General features: G+C 34.2%; 1 protein-coding gene across 4 annotated transcripts in view; it reads right to left on the reverse strand.

Moving 5' to 3' along the window:
* The window catches only part of PCDH9 (protocadherin 9), a 935,212-nt gene that overhangs the window by 581,504 nt on the left and 326,067 nt on the right, over window positions 1-27,641 (reverse strand). For 2 of the 4 annotated variants that reach the window (XM_054446710.2, XM_054446713.2), the window contains exon 3: window positions 21,091-21,192. The exons of the other annotated variants lie outside the window; for them this stretch is intronic. In XM_054446710.2, the coding sequence (XP_054302685.1) occupies window positions 21,091-21,192 (102 nt within the window). The remainder of the gene's footprint in view (window positions 1-21,090; window positions 21,193-27,641) is intronic. 4 annotated transcript variants of the gene reach the window in all.

Here is a 27,641-nt window from a genome sequence, read left to right on the forward strand (position 1 = left end):
ATAGCAGCTCTTTGAGAGGCCGAGGTAGGAGGATCACTTGAGCCCAGGAATTCAAGACCAGCCTGGGAAACATAGTGTGGCCTCATCTCTACAAAAAATTAAAAAATAAAAATTAGCTGGGTGTGGTGGCACAAACTTGCAGTCCCAGCGACTCAGGAGGCTGAGGTGGGAGGATTGCTCGAGCCTGCGCCGAGGAAGTAGAGGCTGCAGTGAGCCATAATCACGTCACTGCACTCCAGCCTGGGTGACAGAAAAAAATAAAATATAAATAAAAAAATAAAAAATAAATACCAGCCTGTCTCAAAAAAAAATAAAAAAAAGAAAATTTTAAAAAGAGGAAAGAAAATGGGCAGGTAAACCACAGAAAAGTGATTTTTGAACAGAAAGATGGGCCTTAGAAGAGTAGACGTCTTTAATATCAGCCGAGGCAAAGGGCAGAAAAGGCAGGGTTCAGAAAAAGGAGGAAGAGAACAGGGAAGACAATCTGAAAGAGTCTTGCAATTTTACTTCATTCTTTTAGTAAACAAATTTTTATCTGCCTTTCTCTACAAAGAAATGCACTGCGCAGAGCTTGTGAGCTTTCCCAACATTCAGAAGCTCTTAAAAGCAGTCAGGGCTCCTCTTTACAGAAGCTGTGATTTTCCTACAATAATTTTCTATAATTGTGCCAAAGAGCTAAAAATAAAAATGACATAAGAAGTTTTGCCACAGTGAGAATCACAAGCTCAATTGTAGAACTTAGTCATCATCTTCAACTTTCAGGAAGATAGATCCAGGTTAGGAGATTCACTGTGCTGATTGCCTTCCTCCTGCCTGTGCTGGTTGAGATATAAAGTCTATGGTCTGGTTATCAATAACTGCTAGGAACTCTGGCCATAATCGAGTAGATAGCTGTAAAGTACTATCGTATTGAGAAAGTAAATGTGGTAAGAACTGTAACAGGCTGAGGTTTATTGAGAAAATCCTGATTACTATGTAGACTGAGTACCTCTGATCCGAGGCCAAGGGCACATGAAGCAGTTATAGAATTTATTGGGTCTTATTTAAACTAAACATATATCTAGCTTTCTCCACTTTATTTCTCTTCATCATGTGGAAGAACATAATTTTTTTGGTTTAGCACGAAACTTCTGTCTGTTTCATTCTTTAAGTCATTCGTCACATATCTCAAGGTCACGAGCGAGCTTCAGAGGGAAAGTATTTGTGTCAATTGATTGCTTCTGTGATTCTTATGCCTATGGGTGCTGGTAAATGAGCTTTTTGTATTTTCAATGAAGTGACTCAAGTGGAGGAGAAACACTTATGATTCCTGTTAATAAGATACATAAAGCACACTGTCCCCTGGAAATCTTGGTTCCCTGCTCCCAACTCCTTGTCACTTACTCCATGGTGAAAATGAGAACATTGCCCTCCGATTGCTACTACCAGGAGGGTAAACACTCTCTGGTTCTAGAATTAAAATGAAGCATTCAGCAGTATAGAGTCAAAATACAGAACCTCTCTTTTCTCTTTCTGCCACTGTACTATTGCATTTTGAGAAAGAGGTACAATTCAATAAAGCAAAGTTCACTCCTGCTGAGATGTTTTTTGCCTGACTATGTACATCGCTTGTTGGTGAAAAAATAGGACAATTGCTTCAATTCTGTGAAGCCATGAGGATGGTGAGTTTGGGGATAGCACTTGGATATATTGGTGTATTGATTTTAATCAAATACATTACTCTGGGTAACAGCTTCTTGCTCTTCTTAACAATTCAGTAAACAAAAAGATATGCAAGCAAACCCATTTTATTATCTATAGCAACAATGGTCTCTGTTTTGTATTTCTTAGCAGAGCCCGGGTATCTGGGAATATATTAGGTTTGTAAATTATCATGTCACTAATGAAAGATATTAGATGTTCTCTACACGGAAAAGAAAAAACTCATTCTCTAGGGTGATAATCTTACTTTTCTCTTCCTGCATAGCATCATTATTCTATTGCTCTTGTTCTCTGACAATAATGACATCTTTCCTAGCTACACTTTTTAAAATGTCAGGTTTATTGGGTTATCATTTGCATATAGTAAAATTCAACCTTTTAGGAGTAATTCTATGAGTTCTGAAAAACACATGTAGTCATGGAACCTGACTAAGACACTCTTAACCTTCTGCTTAGCTTGACTAAACTTTAGACAAACTTCTTCCTTAACTGTAGACTTCTGAATTTTTTTTTGTTTGTTTGTTTTGTTTTGTTTAAGGCATTTACTCTAGAAAACTTGCAATTGTAAATTCTTTCTCTGCTCTTTTGAGAGGTTGCTGATTGCCAGTTTTACAAATGAGGATGGTCTTTCTCAAGGACCTGGAAGTCATCCCTTTGAAATGAATTCATCAAGAAAGATAGCACCCCTATCTCCTAGTCTTAGTGGGAAGGCAAGAGCCGAACTTTGATAAAAAGGCAATTAGCAAACTCAGATGGCCTAATCACATTGACCAATCTATCACCTAATAGCCTCCAATATTTTTCCACTAGTTTAAGAGCTTAAAAACTCTCCTGCCTTTTGTTTCGATTGAGCTCAGTTCCACCTCTCTCACCTATTGCAGTAGTCTTGAATAAAATCTTCCTTGTCTGTTTAACTCTGTCAGTGTAATTTTTCTTTGATAGACCACCACTACAATCAAGTTATAGAACATTTATATTGCCTCAAAAACTTTCTCTGTGCCCCTTTGTACTTAATGCCTTCCTTCAATCCCCAGTTCCTGGCAACCACCTATCTGATTTCTGTCCCTATCACTTTGCCTTTTCCAGAATGTCACAGAAATAAAATCATGCAGCATATAGCCTTCTGTGTCTGCTTGTTTTTTTCTCTTCCACTTAGCACAATAGTGTTGAGGTTCAGCCATGTTATTGCCTGCGTCAGTGGTTTCTTTTTACTGCTGCATAGTATTATATTGTAAACTACCAACATTTGTTTATGTATTTTTCCAATCCATATCTTGAATATAAATTTGGCTGTCCTTATTGTATCAATATTTGTCTTATTTAAGATATTACTATCATATTATGTTTTCTAAATACATTCTGAATCAAGATTGGGCTCACCAAAATGGTTCTTGCTTTTTCCTTTTCATGGCCTCAGCGGAAATGCTTCTTATATAACTAGGCAGATAAATGAATGAACAAACCAACCACCACTTTAGAAAAAATACTAAACATCCTGTGAAATTTTGGAAAAAATGCATGCCTACAAATTGCTTAAAACTAAACAGTAATATAAGATTTGCTGAAATTTTATCCTAGCTGTTTATTTTAGATACATGTTATGTCCTAAATACCTATTGAGTCAAAACTGAGATAATTTAGCCAGAAAGAGCATTTAAAAGTAGCTTGGCTTCCAGGGATAAATATGGAAATAATTATAAAGCAATAGAATAGTATTAGACTATGAGATCAGTTTCAAAAAGTATAAACATCTTCCCCAACGTATGCTTTTTAAAAAACGGCATTTCTGCATGTGGGCTAAATTCACATATTTAGTATATTTTAAATGAGTGAACTTCATTATTTTATAATTCACTATAAACTCTACATGTATTTTTTTTTTGTTTTGTTTTATGTTTTGTTTTGGTTTTTGTGTCATCTTTAGACTCCAGCACTGAGTGGAATTATTTGAGAGAATGTGAGTCCTGGATATCAGGGCCCTTCACCTTCTGTAGCTAGAAAACAGACTCTAAAACAGCTTGTGCTGGCATTCCTCTCACTTTTATTCCAATTTGAAGATGGAAATAAATGATGTGGCATATTAAAACTTGAAATATTATAATAAAGTATCAATTAAAGAATATTTTTTCCTCTCCTCTCATATTACCTTATGAATCTAACTAGCTAGTTTTTAATAAAGGTGGCCACTGTGAATCTACTTACATTACGTGTGTGTGTGTGCATACTCACTACGTGTGTGTGTATATATACACACACACGTAATGTAAGTAGATATATATATAAGTAGTTTACCTTTACCAAATATACTTTAAACCATATAAAATGTACGTTTAATATGTTACAATTAATAGAATGTCCATAATATGTCCATTTTATGCAAAATTCAAGCTTTTATACATTACCTAACAATGAAGCTGGAGTGGCCTGACATCCAAAATTTAGCTACATGTGTGTCATTCTTCACTATAGAACAGTATCTGCGCAATCATTTCAATGTATCACAGCATTTGGGCTTTACTACATTGTAAAGTGTTTAGAAACCAGAAAAATTATGTTTATCTTATTTTTTAAATATTGGCATAAATGAAAAAAATAAGATATCATACTTGTAATAAGACATGTAAGTCCCTTAAAAAAAAAAAGATATTTTATAAAGGGAAAAAATACCAAAATCAGGAAGGCTTTAGGCTGTGAAAGAAAGTCTTTGGGCTTCTGCTATTTGAATGAATATTCATTTGAAAATAATATGTTGGGCATATATTATTGAAGATTATATCTAAAATACAAGGTAGAAGCAGGGACTTTAAAAAATACCTTTACCTCTTTCATAACAAGTGTGCAGATAATATGTACACATACATACAAGCACATCTTTGATATCATATATTCGTGTCTTTTTAAATTTCTGAGTTGCATGTTGTTTAAAAATGGAGGATTAACTGTACTTAAATTTTAAGAATCTTGATTATAAAACTAGAAAATCTGTTTAATCATATAGGATCATTCATGACCTAGGCCAGCATTCTCCAAAATAAGTTGTATGGAATATGTGTTCTTTGAGTATCATTTATAATCAAATAATTTTACAAGTAAGTGGGTTAAACAAATGTAAATAGATTAATTAACTTTAAGTCTGTTAAATGCATGTTTATGTAAATCTGATTGTGAATCACCAGTTGAATGCATTGAGGATGAACCTTCTCAACTTCATTTAGTCCAAATAATCCATGAAACATATATCAATAAATTCTAATTTAGGATTGGGATTTGGTCTAACAGAAGAGGTAACTGATTAAGTAAAACAGTATTGTATTACACTGTGAATCAGAGGGCTGGTCTCCAATCTTGGGTCTGCTGCCATTTTTGTCAGAAGCCTTAGATTAGTGGCTAAGAGCACAGCTTATCGGGGTTTAATCCAGCACAGCCTTTTATCTGCTAAATGACTATACAGGTCATCTCTTGATGCCCTCACTTATTCAACCGTAACTAAGAAGCCATAGGAGATTTTACCTTTAGTTTAATTAATACAATCAAAGTGTTTTAAAGAAATATGTGATAAATAAGAAGTGGTATGTAAGTATGAGCTATTTTTTTGTCAGTGGTTTTCAAACTTTGGACCTTGGCTTACAATAATCAACCCACACTGAGATGCAGTAAAAACACATGTGTACACAATAACATATATAACTAAAATAAAAGTTTAACTGAAATAATATTTAACTATGCTATATGACATGCACTCTAATATAACCTAATATGTTTTATTCTCTTCTAATTTTTCACTTTTCCCATTGTTTCCTCATGCTATTCCATTCTAACCTATTTTTTTCTATTCTATACAACCTATTCTATTCTACTCTCTTACATTCCATTAAAAATTGTCCTCATCCTCAGGTTGCAAGACATTAATTTCACTGTATGACTTGCCGATCATCATTTAAACTCTGTCTTTAGTCCTTCCATTCAATTCCCTCATAAAATCCATTAGTTATTTCATAAAATTTAAAAACAAAATTCTAATATTCAATTTCAAACTCAATCTCTAGCCTGTGGAATATGGATATCCTGGTGATTTTGGCCCCAGAATCTCTCTCTCTCGTGCGTAAGATTCTGTAGACATCAAATGATTTAGGTTTATTCTAATTCCAAAATTGAAGAAATAAATGACATTTAAAGAGAAGCTCGTGGCTTACTTCATTCTTTTTAACGATTTAATCTGTATTTAATATATGCACCATACACCTACATTCTGACATAAATACACTGTCTGAACTATCTAAAGAAAAAAATAAATTCAAATAATTTTTCTTTAACAATTAGAGTGATTATATTATGCTTCCTATTTGTAAATAAGCTTTTAACATTTTTAAACTCAAAATTATATAAAATTGAAGTATAAGCTAAAATCAAGTCAACCCTGAGATTATATAGATTATGTTAGCTGCATTTTTTTTTATTTCATGGGCATAAATAAGTGTATCAGGCAATTTAAATAGGTATAACATTCTTCTGCTATATCCAGACTTTTAGATACTACAGAGCGAATGATAAGACTAGCTATAACTGAACCTCCATTTCTCCCAGAATTTGGTGAGGCACCAAACAATATCTCACAGCCTCTGATGTTATTATTACATGTGACTATAGAGTATGATAATATTACTTATATTTTATAAACTAATAAATATCCATTGCAAACATCCAAAAGTCTATTTTAAGTTTAAAATATCACTCACTGTTAGGATTTGTAAAACCTCTAATATATACATATACTTAAAACTGTCTCATAAAATATTAAGCTTTTTTTTTTTTTTTTTTTTTTTTTAGTCAAGATCTCACCATGTTGCCCAGGCTGGAGTGCAGTGGCACGATCTCAGCTCACTGCAACCTCCGACTCCTGGGTTCAAGTGATTCTCCTGCCTCAGCCTCCCAAGTAGCTGGGATTACAGGCATGCGCCACCATGTCTGATGAATTTTTCTATTTTTAGTAGAGACAGGGTTTCACCATGTTGGCCAGGCTGGTCTCGAACTCCTGACCTCAAGTGATCTGCCTGCCTTGGCCTCCCAAAGTGCTGAGATTACAAGCGTGAGCCACTGTGCCCGGCCAATATTAGGTATCTTATATTAAAATATTATTTACAGTCAGTATTTTGAAATTAGAATAGGTATTTTATAACATGAAATGTTTATGTGAAAATATTTATTTAATTTGATTTGTCAATGTGTACTTCTAACCATAGGTACTTTCCATTAGATTTCCAGTTTATGTGGATAGTAGTTAAAATGGGATCTCACAGTTTTCAATCATCAAGGACTGAAAAAGAATTTCATTCATTATTACCTCAACATAAGCACACTTTTCCAAATAGGAATAGTAACTTTATATTTTTAGCTTTGCCATGTCTACATCCTTCTCACATATATGTGGATGACTTTCACTCCTCTCAGGGTGTCTCCAATATCCTGAGATTTTTAGCATCCCAATATATTATTCATGACCATGTTCTCTGCAATTGTTCAAATACGAGGCTTTCTGGCCAGCTTTCGCATTAGTATCTGTGCACATGTGCAGAAACTTCTGAAAACTCCACACATCTACATTAATTTCATAAGCAAATACTTGAGCAGCATTAATTACAAGAACATGCAACTTCAATGGATTTTAAAAGAACTTGCAAAGCAGCTGTATTTTCCTCTCACTCTCACAGTCTGATATTATTTATTATCATTTCATGTGTGGGTTCCACACTCATCCAACAGATATTGATTTACACCTGTTTTGTACTCTACATTTTCATTGTTTTGTTATATCTTTAGGATCCTTCAGTGAAAGATACTATGGTTGTCATTTATCTGAAAGGCTCATCCCCCCTCTCTTTGTGCTTCATTTTCTCCACAAACAGCTGCATCACAGCTGTCATGCTGAATGGTAAAGATGTCTTTGGCTGATAAGCCATGCCTGTGGCACACAGAGTGGCTTCAAACAACTAATTAGCAGGAGCTGGGCCACAGCAAGGTTTGGTGCTGTCCATCAAGCCTGCGACCAACACTGACACCATCAGCAAATCTGTCAAATGCGGCTCTTCCTGTGAACAAAACCAAGCCCACTTGTTTTGTGGTGAAGAAAGAATTGGCAGAATGTGTTTAATGAAAAGTTAAAGAAGATGATGACCAATCTTTACAGAGTGTTAAGTAATTGAAAAAAATACTGAACTGGTGGAAAATTTGATAACTGATTTATACACAGAAATTCAACTAAAAGTGTCTCTATGAATTTACAATGAAGCAATTCATAAGGCCACTCACATTGCTCAAGTACATTTGTTTAGCCTCGGGAAAACACCATAAATGTATGCTGTTTTTAATAATAAGTGACTTACAAAAATAATAATAATAACAAACCTGCACATTCTGCACATGTATCCCAGAACTTAAAGTATAATTTAAAAAATAATAATAAGAGGGTACTATATGTAAAATTGGATATTAACATTTATCTACATATGTAACCATATACCAGATTTACATAATTATAAAATTGTTACGTACAATAATTTCTATAAAAATCAAAATCTGTTTGTAGGAATGTATCTGTAAATATGCATATCTGCATTTACAATTAAGTGTTCAAAAGTTTTAAAGCTGACTCCGTTGAACACACATTGAAAAACATTATATAGTCATGTTTCTTAATAACTACAAATGTGTTTAGATACTATAGTAAGAATATAAAATTTAATAGCCTGTGCAGTTTTGCATTTTGAACCAGGTCTTAGATCGGAGGCAGGAAAGAGGTCTGCTTTGAGGAGACAAAGAACCAGTGGAACTTTCCTTAAAATTTGGATGTTCTCTCCTGACACCTGGCCTTCACACAGGCTGTATATTTAAGTAAAATTCTCATTTTTCTACCAACACATCATTCCTGAACATTCACTTTGTAAACTCCTTCAAGTCTTATTTTAACAACATAATTTTCCTGTGCTATGTTAAATTGCTCTTATGATGTGGTCTTCTTGCATCTTGAGTATCTCTTGTTTTAGCACTGCTTACACTTTATGGTAACATATTGATATGAGTATACTCCCTTGGACTGTAATATCTGAAACACAAATAACCATGTTTGCATACACAAATGATGTACCTGGCAGGCATAACATTGCCTCTGATATACTTGATGGATAAATATTTATGGAAGGAAGAAAGGAAGGGAGGGAGGGAAGAAAGGAAGGGAGGGAGGGAAGAAAGGAAGAGAGGGAGGGAAGAAAGGAGAGACAGATTAATATATGACTCATAGACTGGTTTCAGGATAATTATGAAAAAAGACAGGTTGGATAATTTGCTTCCCCTCCAAAGAAGTCTCAACTTTGTGTTTTTGAGCAAAAAAAACAGCGGAAGGGATGTCTAGTGCCCTATCCATGTTTACTTGACTTAAGGAACATATTGATGGCCCCATTTAAAAAATGAAATCAATTCACATCAGAAAGCAGAGATATGTAGTATAGGATTGATCAAATATACCTGTTTTTATATTTGTCTACATTCCTCTTAAAATCAAAACAAAATTTTCTCAAGCATAAGTTCAATAGTCTGAAATAAACCAACGTTCATGTTTCTAGAAAATTGTATTATATATAGGCATTAGACATGAGTGTATGTAGTGTTTCTATACTACTGTAGTATAAGTTCTTTAAATTCTTGGTAATTTGTTACAAATTTACGTATGCTTATTTAGCAAGTAATAGGAGCCTGTCGAGAAGGAAATAAAGGGTATTCAATTAGGAAAAGAGGAAGTCAAATTGTCCCTGTTTGCAGATGACATGATTGTATATCTAGAAAACCCCATTGTCTCAGCCCAAAATCTCCTTAAGCTGATAAGCAACTTCAGCAGTCTCAGGATACAAAATCAATGTACAAAAATCACAGACATTCTTATAAACCAATAACAGAAAAACAGAGAGCCAAATCATGAGTGAACTCCCATTCACAATTGCTTCAAAGAGAATCAAATACCTAGGAATCCAATTTACAAGGGACGTGAAGGACCTCTTCAAGGAGAACTACAAACCACTGCTCAACGAAATAAAAGAGGATACAAACAAATGGAAGAACTTTCCATGCTCATGGGTAGGAAGAATCAATATCATGAAAATGACCATACTGCCCAAGGTAATTTATAGATTCAATGCCATCCCCATCAAGCTACCAATGACTTTCTTCACAGAATTGGAAAAAACTACTTTAAAGTTCATATGGAACCAAAAAAGAGCCTGCATCGCCAAGTCAATCCTAAGCCAAAAGAACAAAGCTGGAGGCATCACGCTACCTGACTTCAAACTATACTACAAGGCTACAGTAAACAAAATAGCATGGTACTGGTACCAAAACAGAGATATAGATCAATGGAACAGAACAGAGCCCTCAGAAATAACGCCACATATCTACAACTATCTGATCTTTGACAAACCTGAGAAAAACAAGCAATGGGGAAAGGATTCCCTATTTAATAAATGGTGCTGGGAAAACTGGCTAGCCATATTTAGAAAGCTGAAACTGGATCCCTTCCTTACGCCTTATACAAAAATTAATTCAAGATGGATTAAAGACTTAAACGTTAGACCTAAAACCATCAAAACCCTAGAAGAAAACCTAGGCATTACCATTCAGGACATAGGCATGGGCAAGGACTTCATGTCTAAAACACCAAAAGCAATGGCAACAAAAGCCAAAATTGACAAATGGGATCTAATTAAACTAAAGAGCTTCTGCACAGCAAAAGAAACTACCATCAGAGTGAACAGGCAACCTACAAAATGGGAGAAAATTTTCGCAACCTACTCATCTGACAAAGGGCTAATATCCAGAATCTACAATGAACTCCAACAAATTTACAATAAAAAAACAAACAACCCCATCAAAAAGTGGGTGAAGGATATGAACAGACACTTCTCAAAAGAAGACATTTATGCAGCCAAAAGACACATGAAAAAATGCTCATCATCACTGGCCATCAGAGAAATGCAAATCAAAACCACAATGAGATACCATCTCACACAGGTTAGAATGGCGATCATTAAAAATTCAGGAAACAACAGGTGCTGGAGAGGATGTGGAGAAATAGGAACACTTTTACACTGTTGGTGGGACTGTAAACTAGTTCAACCCTTGTGGAAGTCAGTGTGGCAATTCCTCAGGGATCTAGAACTAGAAATACCATTTGACCAAGCCATCCCATTACTGGGTATATACCCAAAGGACTGTAAATCATGCTGCTATAAAGACACATGCACACATATGTTTATTGTGGCACTATTCACAATAGCAACGACTTGGAACCAACCCAAATGTCCAACAATGATAGACTGGATTAAGAAAATGTGGCACATATACACAATGGAATACTATGTAGCCATAAAAAAAGATGAGTTCATGTCCTTTGTAGGGACATGGATGAAATTGGAAATCATCATTCTCAGTAAACTATCGCAAGAACAAAAAACCAAACACTGCATGTTCTCACTCATAGGTGGGAATTGAACAATGAGAACACATGGACACAGGAAGGGGAACATCACACTCTGGGGACAGTTGTAGGGTGGGGGGAGGGGGGAGGGATAGCTTTAGGAGATATACCTAATGCTAAATGAGTTAATGGGTGCAGCACACCAGCATGGCACATGTATACATATGTAACTAACCTGCACATTGTGCACATGTACCCTAAAACTTAAAGTATAATAATAATTTAAAAAAATAGGAGCCTGTCAAATATTTTAATGATTTTTTTGAAAATTTATCTCTATATAACACAAATTTCACATAACAGATCTATATTAAGTGCAAAGAGTCCTAAATGCTATTTGGAATTGTAGCCAGAAATTGTCCTGTGATTTGTTAGAAATTATTTTCCAGGTCAATCTTACCTAAAATGGCATAAGATCTTTGACTATTCCCAGTTGGGCATGTCAGGACTTAACCCTAACAATTCTCCAATCCGTGATGTATTTTATTTGCCATTTTTCTGAGGCGCAGTTTTGGAACCTTCATGGTAAAACGGTGAAAAACTTCTTTATCTAGTGAGTGAGCCAGACTGACGCCCAACATGCTTTCTCTAATACTTGTTATACATGCAATGTTTCAGAGTGACTGAGATGTAAAATATTGCTTATCATTTTTCTTAATTTATTGTACTTTGGAGAGCGATGTTACTAAAAATTTAAATATTTTAATATGTTAGGAGTTATTCCCCAAATATGTATGCATGTATGTAAGTATGTAAATAACATGTATGTGTGTGTATATGTATCATTTACTAGCCTTGGGGTTTTCCAAAAAGCTGTCCTTATGAAGAAAGAAAAAATTTAGTGTTATTAGTAAATATCTATTAATTGTAAATAACTTTTTTACTCTAAAATATAATGTAAAAATCTTCAGAGAATTATTGCTAAATGATTTACCTAATTATTTTAATTTTAAAGCTGATATCAACAAAAACACCTATTCTAAGGACTGAACATATTTATTTGTGTACTTGTACATAATTATGTAAATATACTTGGGTAATATGACTACATAATCATGAAGAACAGGAAAATACAGGTATGTGGTATAATATTCATAATACAGCAATAACAGGAAAATATAGGTGTGTCATATAATATTCATACACTAAATCAGATTTCGTGTATGAATATTTTTTTAAAAAGAAAATAAAAGACCAAGTAAGACAAAAGCAAAAGTGTTTTGGCTTTGTATCTTTCCTATTTTATTATTTAAAAGTAGCAGATAATATTGCCATTTTGCTTCTGCTCCGTTTGGTATTATTTAAACAATAGAGTTTTAGGCTGTGTAACAAACTGAGCCCCATTGTACTCTAGCTATCAGTGTGTCCTTGGTTGGTGACGTAGGCTCAAGATCACCTAGGCACCCATAACTTTATCTTAATGCGGAGGGAAATTACACTTACCTTGAAGACAATTGTCTTGAATTAGGTAGCAAATGTGAAATACGAGACACATAATAATAGTTTAATACATTGGAGTTCTCCTCTCACGCACCCCTCTTACTCACCATTTGACATATTTTAATTCTATTAAATATTTCTATCACATGACATAATTGGCAATTTCATGAAACCAATGGTTATTTAACTTATACGCATTTAATGAATCCAGCAAAACCTGTTATGAATTTACATAAAAGGTCAAAAATATGTTCCTTATCAAAACGGTTTTCTCAATTTTTCTGTGGAGATTTATAGCAGTGGCCCATCCTGGGATATCTTAATCAACCATCTGCACCCATGAATTTCATACTCATGATAACTGCCACATTTCCAAAGTCTAGAGGCTAAAATTCACACTTAGTTTAAAACCCTTCCACCAATCTCCCTAACTCTTAGAGCTAAGATTTCCATCTGACATTGATTTTCGGATTTCACCCCTACAAGGGAGAAGTCTTATCTCAAAAATTCATACACTGAACACTAAACCATTTTGTAAAATATTCTTTAGCTCAAGCATCAAAAATAGTGACAGGGAACAGCTACTCATACTGAGATGCAGTCTTGTGTGAATTCCATTAACTATGAGACATTTTCCTACAGATTGCAGAATATAGACACTGAAAGCTCTGTTTGCGTTATATACTGTTTCATGGGAAAAGGGAATGAAATATAATAGAAATGAAGTGACAATGAAATATGGATCAAAAATGCTTATTAAATGCGATATGCATTTATGGCATAAAAACAATGTTCACTTTTTTATTCCGGTGCTTCGATTTTAATCATTGCAATGCTCTGTGTATCCAATGACAAAAGGTATGTCAGGGAGAGAAAACTTAAACATGACAGTTTAAATTTCACACCATTTTAAAAATCTAGTTTAAGAAAGAACTTCAAGTATAAACTATTTTATTTAACATTTGTTTGGAAACTTTGTGTTTGAAGGTAAAGTCTTTAGATTACTCTGGGATCAGTAATTCTAGGATCTAATTCTAATGCTATCATTAGCTAGTTCTGAGAGGTAGGGCAAGCTACTCAATCGCTGTTGTCTTCACGTTATGTTTCAGTAACATGCATAGGTAATCTCTGGTCCCTGACAATCAAATAGCCTGTGAGGTTTTTTGTTTGTTTGTTGTTACTTAATGTCATGGCATAGTTATCTTTGCAGTTTCTGAAGCCATGTGGCTGTGGCTATCTTCCAGCCCACTCATTCCTGTCTGTGTGCATTTGAGCAGATCACATAACCTCTCAGTGTCTCCTTTTCCCATCTGTAGAATAAGAATAATAATCATACCTACCTAATGGGATTGCTGTCAGAATTAAATAAGCTATATTTCAACAATTCTAATATAAAAAACCCCTTATTTTTGCATGTATTAAAACGGACAAATATTAAAGAAATAAAAAATAAGCATTTGTCAGAGTTAAACTGGCAGCATTTTACCCCAGCAGTTCATAAAATTGTAGCATGTTTATACTCTAGTGATAGATTAGAAGAATTATTGTAATGCATATGACGTGCTTAGAATAGGGTCTGGCACAAATTTTTCTCAATAGCTGATATAACATTTCTCTATAAGTAAGTAATACTTCTTTTATCTAAATTAAGAGTGATAGGTTAATAATAAGCTAATAACAATTAAAAGCTTGCTGGTCACATCAGTCTCGGTTTTATTATGTATCTAGTGTCATAATATAAATTTAAGAATTTCATCCAGATTAGTCAGCACTCGTTGACACCGAATATGACTCTATTTAACAATATAGTTTTCTGCAGTTAAATATTTGTGTGTGTTAAACAGAACAATCATCTTTCTTTTTACTATATTAAGGTGATTAAAAGGGAGGGGAAACATAAATTTTGAAAAAATAAAAATTAGGAAAATACCTGCACTTACCAGGCTCAGTACAGAATTAAATATAATGAAAAATAACATTTCAGATGCCAATTTTGTAGGTTATAATCACCTTTCATTGTTAATTCTCAAGAATAATTAACTCTAGATTAATAACCTTTAAAAAAGTGGTTACTAAAACTGCCCATTTTATTATTCGTCTACAGATATTAAGCATTTATACAGAAACCTTGTATCTTAGAATGTTTTAAAAAACTCGAAAGATGACATGACTTATCTCTTTTCTTCAAGTTTTATAAGAAATTTCAGATATTGTCTATCTGAATTTAATAAAAAAGCATGTTAAAGAAATTAAATGTATTATGATCAAAAACAGTTTAGACTAACCAAGGACAAAATGTGAATGATGAGAGAATATACATATAAACTTCTTGAAACAGTCCCTAGCACAGAGTATGAGGTACTATTTAACACAGAAAGTTATTTAACTGTAGAAAACTATGCTGTTAAATAAGTATAAGTTATCAATATCATCATCATTATTTAGTATCACAGATCATCAGGGATGGATAGGGCCTTCCAGAGAACCTAGTTCAAAACCATTCAGAAAAAATGGGCCTGGAGAATGATGATTAAATGAGAATTTATGGAATGAAAGATTTATAAGAATATTTTGTCTTCTTTGTTTATAAGTAAACCATAGTAGATTTACTTTCACTGTTCTTTCACAAATGGACTAATAATATAAATAAACATCATAACTCTAGATGTCATTTTTTTTCTTCAAATTCCCTAGACTTTTAGTCAAACCCTGTACAAGCTGTCTTCTTGTGCTTTGGACCTTATAAAATATCTAAGGGAGAAAAAAGTATGATTTATAGAAAATTATTTGAATTATGTCTCATTTAAATTCTCTACAAAAAATAAGGAAATCTCCAATAAATCATCTCACCACCTTTGGTAATCAAAGGGATTTTCTGAGGAATATGGTTTCTGAGGAGTATGGTTAAGTCAATAAACACAAACATAAAATGTTATAAAAATAAATATAATTCTTAGAAATCTGAAATCCACTTGGATCTTAATGAGTTGCACAACATCCTGGGTAGGGTTTTGTACTATTTACGTTAATCTTTACTTACAAAAAAAATTTTTTTCTCTGCCATCCAATTAGAATTATTGTGTTATTGTTGGTAATTAATGGGAACAATTGTATTATCTTAGATAGCTGAAACGTATAAAGTGAAGAGGAAAAATCAAAGGGTTGAAAACTATGGTTCTTCTCTCAATGTTCAAGTGATTTAGGCTTTGGACAAAAAAAAGAAAGAAAGCAAATGGAAAACAAAAAAAGGCAGGGGTTGCAATCCTAGTCTCTGATAAAACAGGCTTTAAACCAACAAAGATCAAAAGAGACAAAGAAGGCCATTACATAATGGTAAAGGGATTAATTCAACAAGAAGAGCTAACTATCCTAAATATATATGCACCCAATACAGGAGCACCCAGATTCATAAAGCAAGTCCTGAGTAACCTACAAAGAGACTTAGACTCCCACACATTAATAATGGGAGACTTTAACACCCCACTGTCAACATTAGACAGATCAACGAAACAGAAAATCAACAAGGATACCCAGGAATTGAACTCAGCTCTGCACCAAGCAGACCTAATAGACATCTACAGAACTCTCCACCCCAAATCAACAGAATATACATTTTTTTCAGCACCACAGCACACCTATTCCAAAATTGACCATATACTTGGAAGTAAAGGTCTCCTCAATAAATGTAAAAGAACAGAAATTATAACAAACTATCTCTCAGATCACAGTGCAATCAAGCTAGAACTCAGGATTAAGAATCTCACTCAAAACTGCTCAACTACGTGGAAACTGAACAACCTGCTCCTGAATGACTACTGGGTACATAACGAAATGAAGGCAGAAATAAAGATGTTCTTTGAAACCAACGAGAACCAAGACACAACATACCAGAATCTCTGGGATGCATTCAAAGCAGTGTGTAGAGGGAAATTTATTGCACTAAATGCCCACAAGAGAAAGCAGGAAAGATCCAAAATTGACACCCTAACATCACAATTAAAAGAACTAGAAAAGCAAGAGCAAACACATTCAAAAGCTAGCAGAAGGCAAGAAATAACTAAAATCAGAGCAGAACTGAAGGAAATAGAGACACAAAAAACCCTTCAAAAATAAATGAATCCAGGAGCTGGTTTTTTGAAAGGATCAACAAAATTGATAGACCGCTAGCAAGATTAATAAAGAAAAAAAGAGAGAAGAATCAAATAGATGCAATAAAAAATGATAAAGGGGATATCATCACCGATCCCACAGAAATACAAACTACCATCAGAGAATATTACAAATACCTCTACGCAAATAAACTAGAAAATCTAGAAGAAATGGATAAATTCCTCAATACATACACCCTCCCAAGACTAAACCAGGAAGAAGTTGAATCTCTGAATAGACCAATAACAGGAGCTGAAATTGTGGCAATAATCAATAGCTTACCAACCAAAAAAAGTCCAGGACCAGATGGGTTCACAGCCGAATTCTACCAGAGGTACAAGGAGGAGCTGGTACCATTCCTTCTGAAACTATTCCAATCAATAGAAAAAGAGGGAATCCTCCCTAACTCATTTTATGAGGCCAGCATCATCCTGATACCAAAGCCTGGCAGAGACACAACAAAAAAAGAGAATTTTAGACCAATATCCTTGATGAACATTGATGCAAAAATCCTCAATAAAATACTGGCAAACAGAATCCAGCAGCACATCAAAAAGCTTATCCACCATGATCAAGTGGGCTTCATCCCTGGGATGCAAGGCTGGTTCAATATACGCAAATCAATAAATGTAATCCAGCATATAAACAGAACCAAAGTCAAAAACCACATGATTATCTCAATAGATGCAGAAAAGGCCTTTGACAAAATTCAACAACCCTTCATGCTAAAAACTCTCAATAAATTAGGTATTGATGGGTCGTATCTCAAAATAATAAGAGCTATTTATGACAAACCCACAGCCAATATCATACTGAATGGGCAAAAACTGGAAGCATTCCCTTTGAAAACTGGCACAAGACAGGGATGCCCTCTCTCACCACTTCTATTCAACATAGTGTTGGAAGTTCTCGCCAGGGCAATTAGGCAAGAGAAGGAAATCAAGGGTATTCAATTAGGAAAAGAGGAAGTCAAATTGTCCCTGTTTGCAGATGACATGATAGTATATCTAGAAAACCCCATTGTCTCAGCCCAAAATCTCCTTAAGCTGATAAGCAACTTCAGCAAAGTCTCAGGATACAAAATCAATGTACAAAAATCACAAGCATTCTTATACATCAATAACAGACAAACAGAGAGCCAAATCATGAGTGAACTCCCATTCACAATTGCTTCAAAGAGAATAAAATACCTAGGAATCCAACTTACAAGGGATGTGAAGGACCTCTTCAAGGAGAACTACAAACCACTGCTCAAGGAAATAAAAGAGGATACAAACAAATGGAAGAACATTCCATGCTCATGGGTAGGAAGAAACAATATCATGAAAATGGCCATCCTTCCCAAGGTAATTTACAGATTCAATGCCATCCCCATCAAGTTACCAATGACTTTCTTCACAGAATTGGAAAAAACTACTTTAAAGTTCATATGGAACCAAAAAAGAGCCCGCATCGCCAAGTCAATCCTAAGCCAAAAGAACAAAGCTGGAGGCATCACGCTACCTGACTTCAAACTATACTACAAGGCTATAGTAACCAAAACAGCATGGTACTGGTACCAAAACAGAGATATAGATCAATGGAACAGAACAGAGCCGTCAGAAATAATGCCACATATCTACAACTATCTGATCTTTGACAAACCTGACAAAAACAAGAAATGGGGAAAGGATTCCCTATTTAATAAATGGTGCTGGGAAAACTGGCTAGCCATATGTAGAAAGATGAAACTGGATCCCTTCCTTACACCTTATACAAAAATCAATTCCAGATGGATTAAAGACTTAAATGTTAGACCTAAAACCATAAAAACCCTAGAAGAAAACCTAGGCAATACCATTCAGGACATAGGCATGGGCAAGGACTTCATGTCTAAAACACCAAAAGCAATGGCAACAAAAGCCAAAATTGACAAATGGGATCTAATTAAACTAAAGAGCTTCTGCACAGCAAAGGAAACTACCATCAGAGTGAACAGGCAACCTACAAAATGGGAGAAAATTTTCGCAACCTACTCATCTGACAAAGGGCTAATATCCAGAATCTACAATGAACTCCAACAAATTTACAAGAAAAAAACAAACAACCCCATCAAAAAGTGGGCGAAGGACATGAACAGACACTTCTCAAAAGAAGACATTTATGCAGCCAAAAAACACATGAAAAAATGCTCACCATCACTGGCCATCAGAGAAATGCAAATCAAAACCACAATGAGATACCATCTCACACCAGTTAGAATGGCGATCATTAAAAAGTCAGGAAACAACAGGTGCTGGAGAGGATGTGGAGAAATAGGAACACTTTTACACTGTTGGTGGGACTGTAAACTAGTTCAACCCTTGTGGAAGTCAGTGTGGTGATTCCTCAGGGATCTAGAACCAGAAATTCCATTTGACCCAGCCATCCCATTACTGGGTATATACCCAAAGGACTATAAATCATGCTGCTATAAAGACACATGCACATGTATGTTTATTGCAGCATTATTCACAATAGCAAAGACTTGGAACCAACCCAAATGTCCAACAATGATAGACTGGATTAAGAAAATGTGGCACAGATACACCATGGAATACTATGCAGCCATAAAAAATGATGAGTTCATGTCCTTTGTAGGGACATGGATGAAATTGGAAATCATCATTCTCAGTAAACTATCGCAAGAACAAAAAACCAAACACCGCATATTCTCACTCATAGGTGGGAATTGAACAATGAGAACACATGGACACAGGAAGGGGAACATCACACTTCGGGGACTGTTGTGGGGTAGGGGGAGGGGGGAGGGATAGCATTGGGAGATATACCTAATGCTAGATGACGAGTTGGTGGGTGCAGCGCACCAGCATGGCACATGTATACGTATGTAACTTACCTGCACGTTGCGCACATGTACCATAGAGCCTAAAGTATAATAATAATAATAATAATAATAATAATAATAATAAATAAAATAAAATAAAATAAAAAGAAAAATCTAAAAAAGTATATATGCTGAAATTTAGAAAATCATTTCTAAGTATTTAGACCCACACAAACAAAAAGAAATAGAATAAAAATATGCGAAGGAGAATTAGGGGATAGAGCTGTTCAAAACATTGCTCAATCGTCTTTCAACCTCCACTAATGTTTTATCCGAAAAGAAGTTGCTTTCTATACAAAGTTTCTATTAATCAAAGTAGTTTCTTCAATATACATTACCAGTGGGATTTTTGAAAATAATAGATTCCTTTAGATGGTAAAAGCAATAATTATTACAAAATTTTTTTTTACTAATAGTGATTAAGAAAAGGTTTTAAGGGAATGGAGGGGACCTACGTTCTGTAAGAAATGAGAATACACACACAGGCACACACACATACGCATACACATACATTACCTCTCTTTCTATAATCTATATGTTACAGCTGTAAAAAAATACGTGAAACAGTATGTATGTTTTAATATTAACTACTAAAACATAATTCTTTAAAAATGGGAATCTTCTTCCATTTCACAACAATGCAAAAATAGTTAACACTACTGAACTCTACACTTAAAAATGGCTCAGATAGTAAATTCTATCTTATGTGTTTTTTACCAAGACTTAAAAATATATATACATGAAAGATAGTAGATTTCTATACCCAGCCACAGTGGAATAATTGGCACTGGAAAAGCCCTTCCAACATAAAAGAAAGAGAAAAAAACAACTATGGATCTTCTACCTTTTAATGTGGATGAACTAACTTTTTTAAAAAAGAAAGTAATGGCTTTTAAGTTCAAAAATACAGGGAAATAAAAGATCAAACTGATAAAAAGTAGTAAAAAAAAGGAAACGCTTCATTAAAATTCAAATTTAACTAGTCATATTAAGCAGCAATGTCTTTCTCATTTTCCTCAGTATCGGAGATGAATCGAATTAACCTTTCAAAATAGTTGTGCCTTCCTTTTAGTTCAATTAATAAATATGAATCAATCCAGAACGTCTAGCTTTAAAAGAAAGTTGCTCATTACTTTCTTTAAAAATAGGTAAAAATCAGTACTTTTCATTCCATGTTACTAACATTATGTTTAAGAGTTGGATCATTACTCAACATAAACAAATATATATATATAGCTGGATTTCTGTTCTAAAATTATTTACTTAAAATTATTTTCAAAAACATTAGTATAAAAACGTGACCATAGAAGAGATGGGCAAAGAAAATAATACTAGTTAAGATAGAGTATTTAAAATTATGAGGAAAATGAAAATTTCTCAGTACTAACATGTTCTCTATAGATATATGGCATACCTCGTAATGGCTTTCTTCATTCTCCTGAATGTGGAAACTCGCGGAGCTGGGACATTTCTGAGGAGTGACAGGAATATTGTCACTTTTGCTGTGTGAGTTACACTGAAAGAGATTACCAAATAATTGTGACAAACTACTCCACATTTAGAGTGTCCATTGAGAGACATGGCTGTTTGCTATGAGCCTAATAAAGGAATACCACTTGAGCTAACAAGGGTCCACACCCAGAGATACATGCATTAAGATTGAGTCTTTACCATAAAGATTTTTTAATTGTCCCAGGATAAAAAAATTGTTAAAATGTTTTTACTAAAACTAAAGAAAGATAAGATTAAGTAATTTTACGTTTACCTTTTTTAGGCAATATTTATTTATTACATTTATGACTTTGGTAGCTAAAAGTTATACAGTGCTATATGGGTGAGATATTATTGAAGAGTTTGATATATATTATACACATATTAGCCTGTGACATGGATATTATTAACTACCTCCACTTACGGAAGAGGAGACTGAAGCATAATTCCTCCCCCTACAAAGTTGTGCTGTTGCCTAGCCTTTTTGGAACCATTCCCCATATCTTTATCTACCACAAGAACTACCTTTATAAGTGATACATATGAAACAGATAAAACTGAAAAAACAGAAGTTTCGTGTCTTAAAATACTAATTGACTTATTTTTGTACTAAATAGAAAGCATTTTTAAAAAACAGGTTATCTAAAATAATTTACCTGGAAATTGATATGAATTATAGAACATAAGATATTACATTATGGCTTGGCCTTTCTCTGTGAACATATTAAAATGACAGTTTTCCATACACCTCACACAAGTTTTTCATGTGAAAATAAGACATTTTCCACTTCCTGTTTTCTTACTTCTTTTCTAAATCTTTTATTAGACTCCAGGCAAGCAATATTAGTAAGTATTGCTGTCTGGCCATTTATTAAACATAACTTTGTAGGTTTTAAGGTTTCTACTTTGATAAAAAGATATTGTTGTGCCTCCAGAAAAGGTTCATCATTGATATATACCCTTTCTTCTTAAATAAAACTATAATATATGCATAGATTTCATTACATTACGAGCAAAGAGACTATTCTTTTCAAAACTAGTATGCCATGTTTCCTATTCATCAATGAAATGCTACCTTTACTATCTCAAAGTAAAATCTGTTAGAAAATTACTGTTAGACATTTTTAAAAGCAAATGTGTTTTAGAATTTTAATATATTGTATTCACTCTATTTTCATTTCAAGACCATCATTTTATATATTTAAATATATGTTAAAGCACTGTCATTACATTTTGAAGATATAAATTATCTCATTTATTTTTATTTGTTTAAAATAAATAGCTATGTGACAACTAAGAAGGCATGACTTTAAATCCATATATTCATCACTATAAGCCTTTTAGCATGAAAAAATATTTTATGTCAGTTCTCTCTCTACAATTTAATTTTAACTCTATTCAAAACTTATCTCTTCTAGCAACTCCTTTCATGCATCATTCAACAAATGGTGATTGCCATTTTAACCTCTGTTTCTAAGTAATTTTCATGTTTAATTTGTAAAATGCTCCCTTGCAACATTAATTATTTGATTGTTCCTAAGTTTTTTGTCTGAACAAATTCACTGTTAGCAACAAAGGCTTCACAGCAGCTTTTTTGGCATTCAAGAAAAAAAAAAGCATAGACCTTAAAACAGTTATTTTCATCTGTGATGTCCATAGACATTTTAATTATTCTATTCCTATCCCTAGCCTCTCCACATATCTATTCATGCTGATTAATCTTTTTAAAAGGTTTCATGTATTATACAGTTTTTCTCCTAAGAAACATTTCCTAAATTTCTCTGGCCCAGCAGTGAGTCTCACCCTGACTGTATATTAGAATCACCTGGGGAGATTTTTTAAAATGTCAATGACTGAGCCCCACCTCACATCAGTTAAATTGAAGCTCAGACTTAAATATTTTTAAAATATTCAGACAATTCTAATGTGTAGCCAGAGTTTAGAATCCTTGGGTTAAGGTTAAAACTTCCTTGTCTAGCCCTCAGGAAGCTACAGTAAATTTTGGCCTCACTCCGATTTCAATCTGATATCTTGCTCCATAGAATTTTTTCTTCCTTTTTAAAATTTAACCCATCATATATTGTTTTTATCCCCCCACGGGTATAGCATAAAAGTGTCTGAACCTGAAAAAAAAATCCTATATTTGTATAATACTTTATGCTTTAAGTACAAGAACTTATGTATTATCTACAAGGAACCTCTGTAGACTGGTAGAAAACATAATCCATCCTTTAACAGATTAGGAAGACACAGGTTCAGGTGTATTCAGTGCCATTTGCTGAAGGATTTGCCCTGTAAAAGCAGGACAAGTGTTCACTCTATTTTGGGCAATTTCTACCGTACCATATTCCCCTTAATGGGTTCATCTATAACTCATTCATTCACTCATTTTATTCCGTTTGTTTGTTTGATAATGAGACTTTTACTCAGTGCATGTTATGTGTCAGAATTGTACTGGATCATCAAGATATGGCATTTAATATCTGTAATACTCTCACTCTAGCCCTGAAACAATACATGAAAATAAATAACCGCCATGATGAGTGAACATGCCACCTGAAAATGTATGCAGACTGCTAAGGGACAGAGAAGAGCATGCATAGACTCCCAGGTTTGATACATGAATAGAGAGTCTCGAGAGATGGACTGATGAGGGAATCATGGTTAGCACACATTTGAGACAGAAGGAACTGCATATGCAAAGGTGAGAAAACATGAATTCTCATGAGCCATGAGTAATTTGATAATAGTTCAAACATGAAGAATGTGAGGATTGATTTCAGAACAGACAGAAGCTATCCGTGCATTAATTCAATAGTACAACATATGAGAAGTTATAGAATTGGACTTAATATAAGGGCCAACAGTGCCAAGAGTGAGCTTTAAAGGTCATTCTTTTTCTTCCAACTTTTCCAAGAAAATATGCAACATAACAAAATGAGTGCATTTGCAATATCATTATGATGCCCAGTTAAGTCCTTCCATCCCTAAAAGATCTCACCCCCAAGACTCTCCTGTGTTTCGTTCTGGAGCAGCTCCTGTTTTTGGAACAGTGAATGGCATCAAAGGAAACTTTTTAACTTACTGTTGTTTCCTTACTTTTTAAAATTGAGTCTTGTGAGGTAAATTTCTTCTGCAAATTATGAATATATAACTCAGAGCAAAATAAAAGAAAAAAGTAACACTGTAAACAATATTTTGAGATTAACTATTATAAATAGCCAAACTTTTAAGAAAAAAAATTCTTACAGGAAAAAATTTAATCACTATGAATCTTTCCTAACAGATTTCCACTTCCGGGAGAGTTGCAGCATTTTCTAAAAAAAGATTTATTTTAAAAGTCGCGGCTGGGCGCAGTGGCTCACGCCTGTAATCCCAGCACTTTGGGAGGCCGAGGTGGGCGGATCACCTGTGGTCAGGAGTTTGAGACCAGCCTGGTCAACATGGCAAAACCCCGTCTACTGAAAATATAAAAATTAGCTGGATGTGGTGGTGCATGCCTGTAATTCCAGCTACTTGGGAGTCTGAGGCATGAGAATAGCTTGAGCTCGGGAGCTGGAGGTTGCAGTGAGCTGAGATTGCACCACTGCACTCCAGCCTGGGCAACAGAACAAGACTCTGCCTCAAAAAGAAAAAAATAAAATCAAAAACTCTCAAGGTTCATCCCACCAAAAAATTTTACTGTTTGCCAAATTTAATATAAATAACTGCGTATTGAATTATGGGTAAGATGCATTTGCTAAGTCAGATTTATGTTGGGGGGTACATATGTAAATCAAACTTGAGAAGTCTAAAGCTCAATAACAACAATCATATTCAATGAACATCGCTGAAAGTACATTTGTTTTATACTTTAAGACCAGTTTGCTATTTTTCATCACCTATGATTGAAAGTCTGTATTGTAATATGTGGATAAATCATGCCACTCCAAAACATCCATTGTAGTTCCTGGGAAAATTATCATTCACTACCTATAGACATACCTGCTCAAAGTTTTCGCATAATCAGGTATTTTTACTCTTTCATTTTTGAAATAAATTTTCAAAAAAGCACTTCTAGCCATATTAAGAGAAAAATAATCAACAGTAGCAAAAACAAAAGTTTTATGAAAGATCTTTTTATGAAAAACACAGCTGTTTTCTTTGCTAAAAAGGGGGTTCTTTACATTTTCAACTCAATGGTAATGTAGTAGCAATGCTTAGTATTATTTGTTATTCTATCACTACTCTTACCTTCTTACAAAATCAAGGCTGTTTACTAAAAATCAATAGCACTTTCATAGAAGTTTTGCAGTCATTATAGAGGCAATAGTTTTGTACTTTTGTGCTATAGGTTTCATTAAATAACAACTTCATTTATTTAAAAACTCCCACTGAAAATGTTATTCCTACCCCTTTTAAAAAACTAAGGATCCTTTTCATGAAGAATTCTGAAACAGAACATTTGTTTAATAATTCCAAAGAAATTTATATTTGCAGAAATGAATCTACTTTAAATAATTGTCTAAACTTGGTATCTTCAACTTCTCTCTATGCATTTCTTTAGAGATCCACATGTATTAGGTTTCAAGCACGCCCATTCCACTGAAATGGCCCTATTACCATCACCTATGGTTTTCACATTACTAATGCAAATGGCAATTCTCAGTTCTTATCTAATGCAACACAACCGAGTACTACCTCTTCTTGTTTCATTTATCTACTGGCCTTCAAGGATGCTATACACTCATGGCTTTCTTTCTTCTCCTGCTCTCTCACGGGAATCATTTAACTGTTCGTGTTGTTGTCAAAATTGAAAGGACTAGAGAGGATAAAACTGAGTACTTCCTCAGAAAGTGTTTTCCTCAGTGGAGTCAGTTTAGCAATTACACCCATATTGAACAGGTTCTGATTCCAAAATATTTTCTCAGACACAGGAACAGTCTTCTATTCATAAGAAAACAGCTCTTAGAACACCCCCAATCATTCTTTCATCAAAGCACATATCTTTATACTTATATCTAGAAACTAATAAAATTTATATTTTAAGTGACCAACAGTATAGATTCTTATTATTTCTGAAAATTTGTTCTAATCATTTAGTATCCTCAAATTTATTCTGGCCCAAATAAGGAAACCTTGAGCCTATACTCACAGCCTTTTCTTTAATGTTTTCTATGTACCTCCTTTTTTTTTGCTTATTTTTGTTATCTTTAATCATAACTAGAAAATGGAGCTAAAATGCTCATCAAACTTTATTGAACAAATCAGTGTTCAGCTGCAGTGACACATATTTTGATTTAAAATGAAAATGTCATACGATAAATTTTAAAACCAAATGTTATATAAATGCAATCATATCATAGAAACATAGATGGCTATAATACATATTAATTTAAAAACGGGGATTGTTTATGTGAAATAAGAAAAATAGGCAGACCGTAAAATGATATGAAGGAAATGTTAACTGTATCTATAGTATACAGAAAGTCTGTTTTTTTTCACTGCTCTTTTGCGTCTCTTCTTTAAATTTTTTTTCTTTAAAACTTTGAGACATAAATCAATGCACAAAAATCAGTATCATTTCTACACAACAATAAATATTAGTCAAGCACCAAAACAAGAAGTTAATCCCACTTACAATAACTACAAAAAAGACTTATGAATGTATTTTACCAAGGAGTTGAAAGATCTTTACAAGAAAAACTATGAAACACTGATTTAAAAAAAATCATAGATTGCACAAATGGAAAAACATCCCATGTTTATAGATTGGAAGGATTAATATTGTTAAAATGACCATACCGCCCAAAGCAATCTATGGATTCAATGCAATCCCTATCAAAATGCCAACATCCTTTTTCACAGAATTACAAAAAAAAACATATCCTTTTAAAAAAACACATGTTGAAAATCCATTTAGAGGCCAGGCACAGTGGCTCACGCTTGTAATCCCAGCACTTTGGGAGGCCGAGGCGGGCGGATCACGAGGTCAGGAGATGGAGACCATCCTGGCTAACATGGTGAAACCCCATCTCTACTGAAAATACAAAAAAATTACCCAGGCGTGGTGGCGGGTGCCTGTAGTCCCAGCTACTAGGGAGGCTGAGGCAGGAGAATGGCGTGAACCCGGGAGGCGGAGCTTGCAGTGAGCTGAGCATTTGGCTTAGTCATCATGCTTTCTTCCTCCAGCTGAACCTTTGGCAGTTCATGACAAGGAGTAACTTTGTCACAGTAATATATTAACTAACTAGGTAAACTTGAATGTATCCACTGCATAAACAAATAAGCTTATGTTCAACTTCAGGACCCTAACACATGTTCCTATCCAGTGGATTTTGCAGAGTTCACCTTTCCAGTTCTAGGGGCAGCAGACCTTCTTCAACCCCACTGCAAGCTGACTGACATCCCTTCAATACTCTCTTGACCCTACAGATAACACTCATCAATTCCTCTATGTAAGTCCTCTTCTGTCCTCACAATTTCCATTCCAGA

This window comes from Pongo pygmaeus, chromosome 14 (assembly GCF_028885625.2).
Source record: "Pongo pygmaeus isolate AG05252 chromosome 14, NHGRI_mPonPyg2-v2.0_pri, whole genome shotgun sequence".
NCBI classification, from domain to species: Eukaryota; Metazoa; Chordata; class Mammalia; order Primates; family Hominidae; genus Pongo; species Pongo pygmaeus.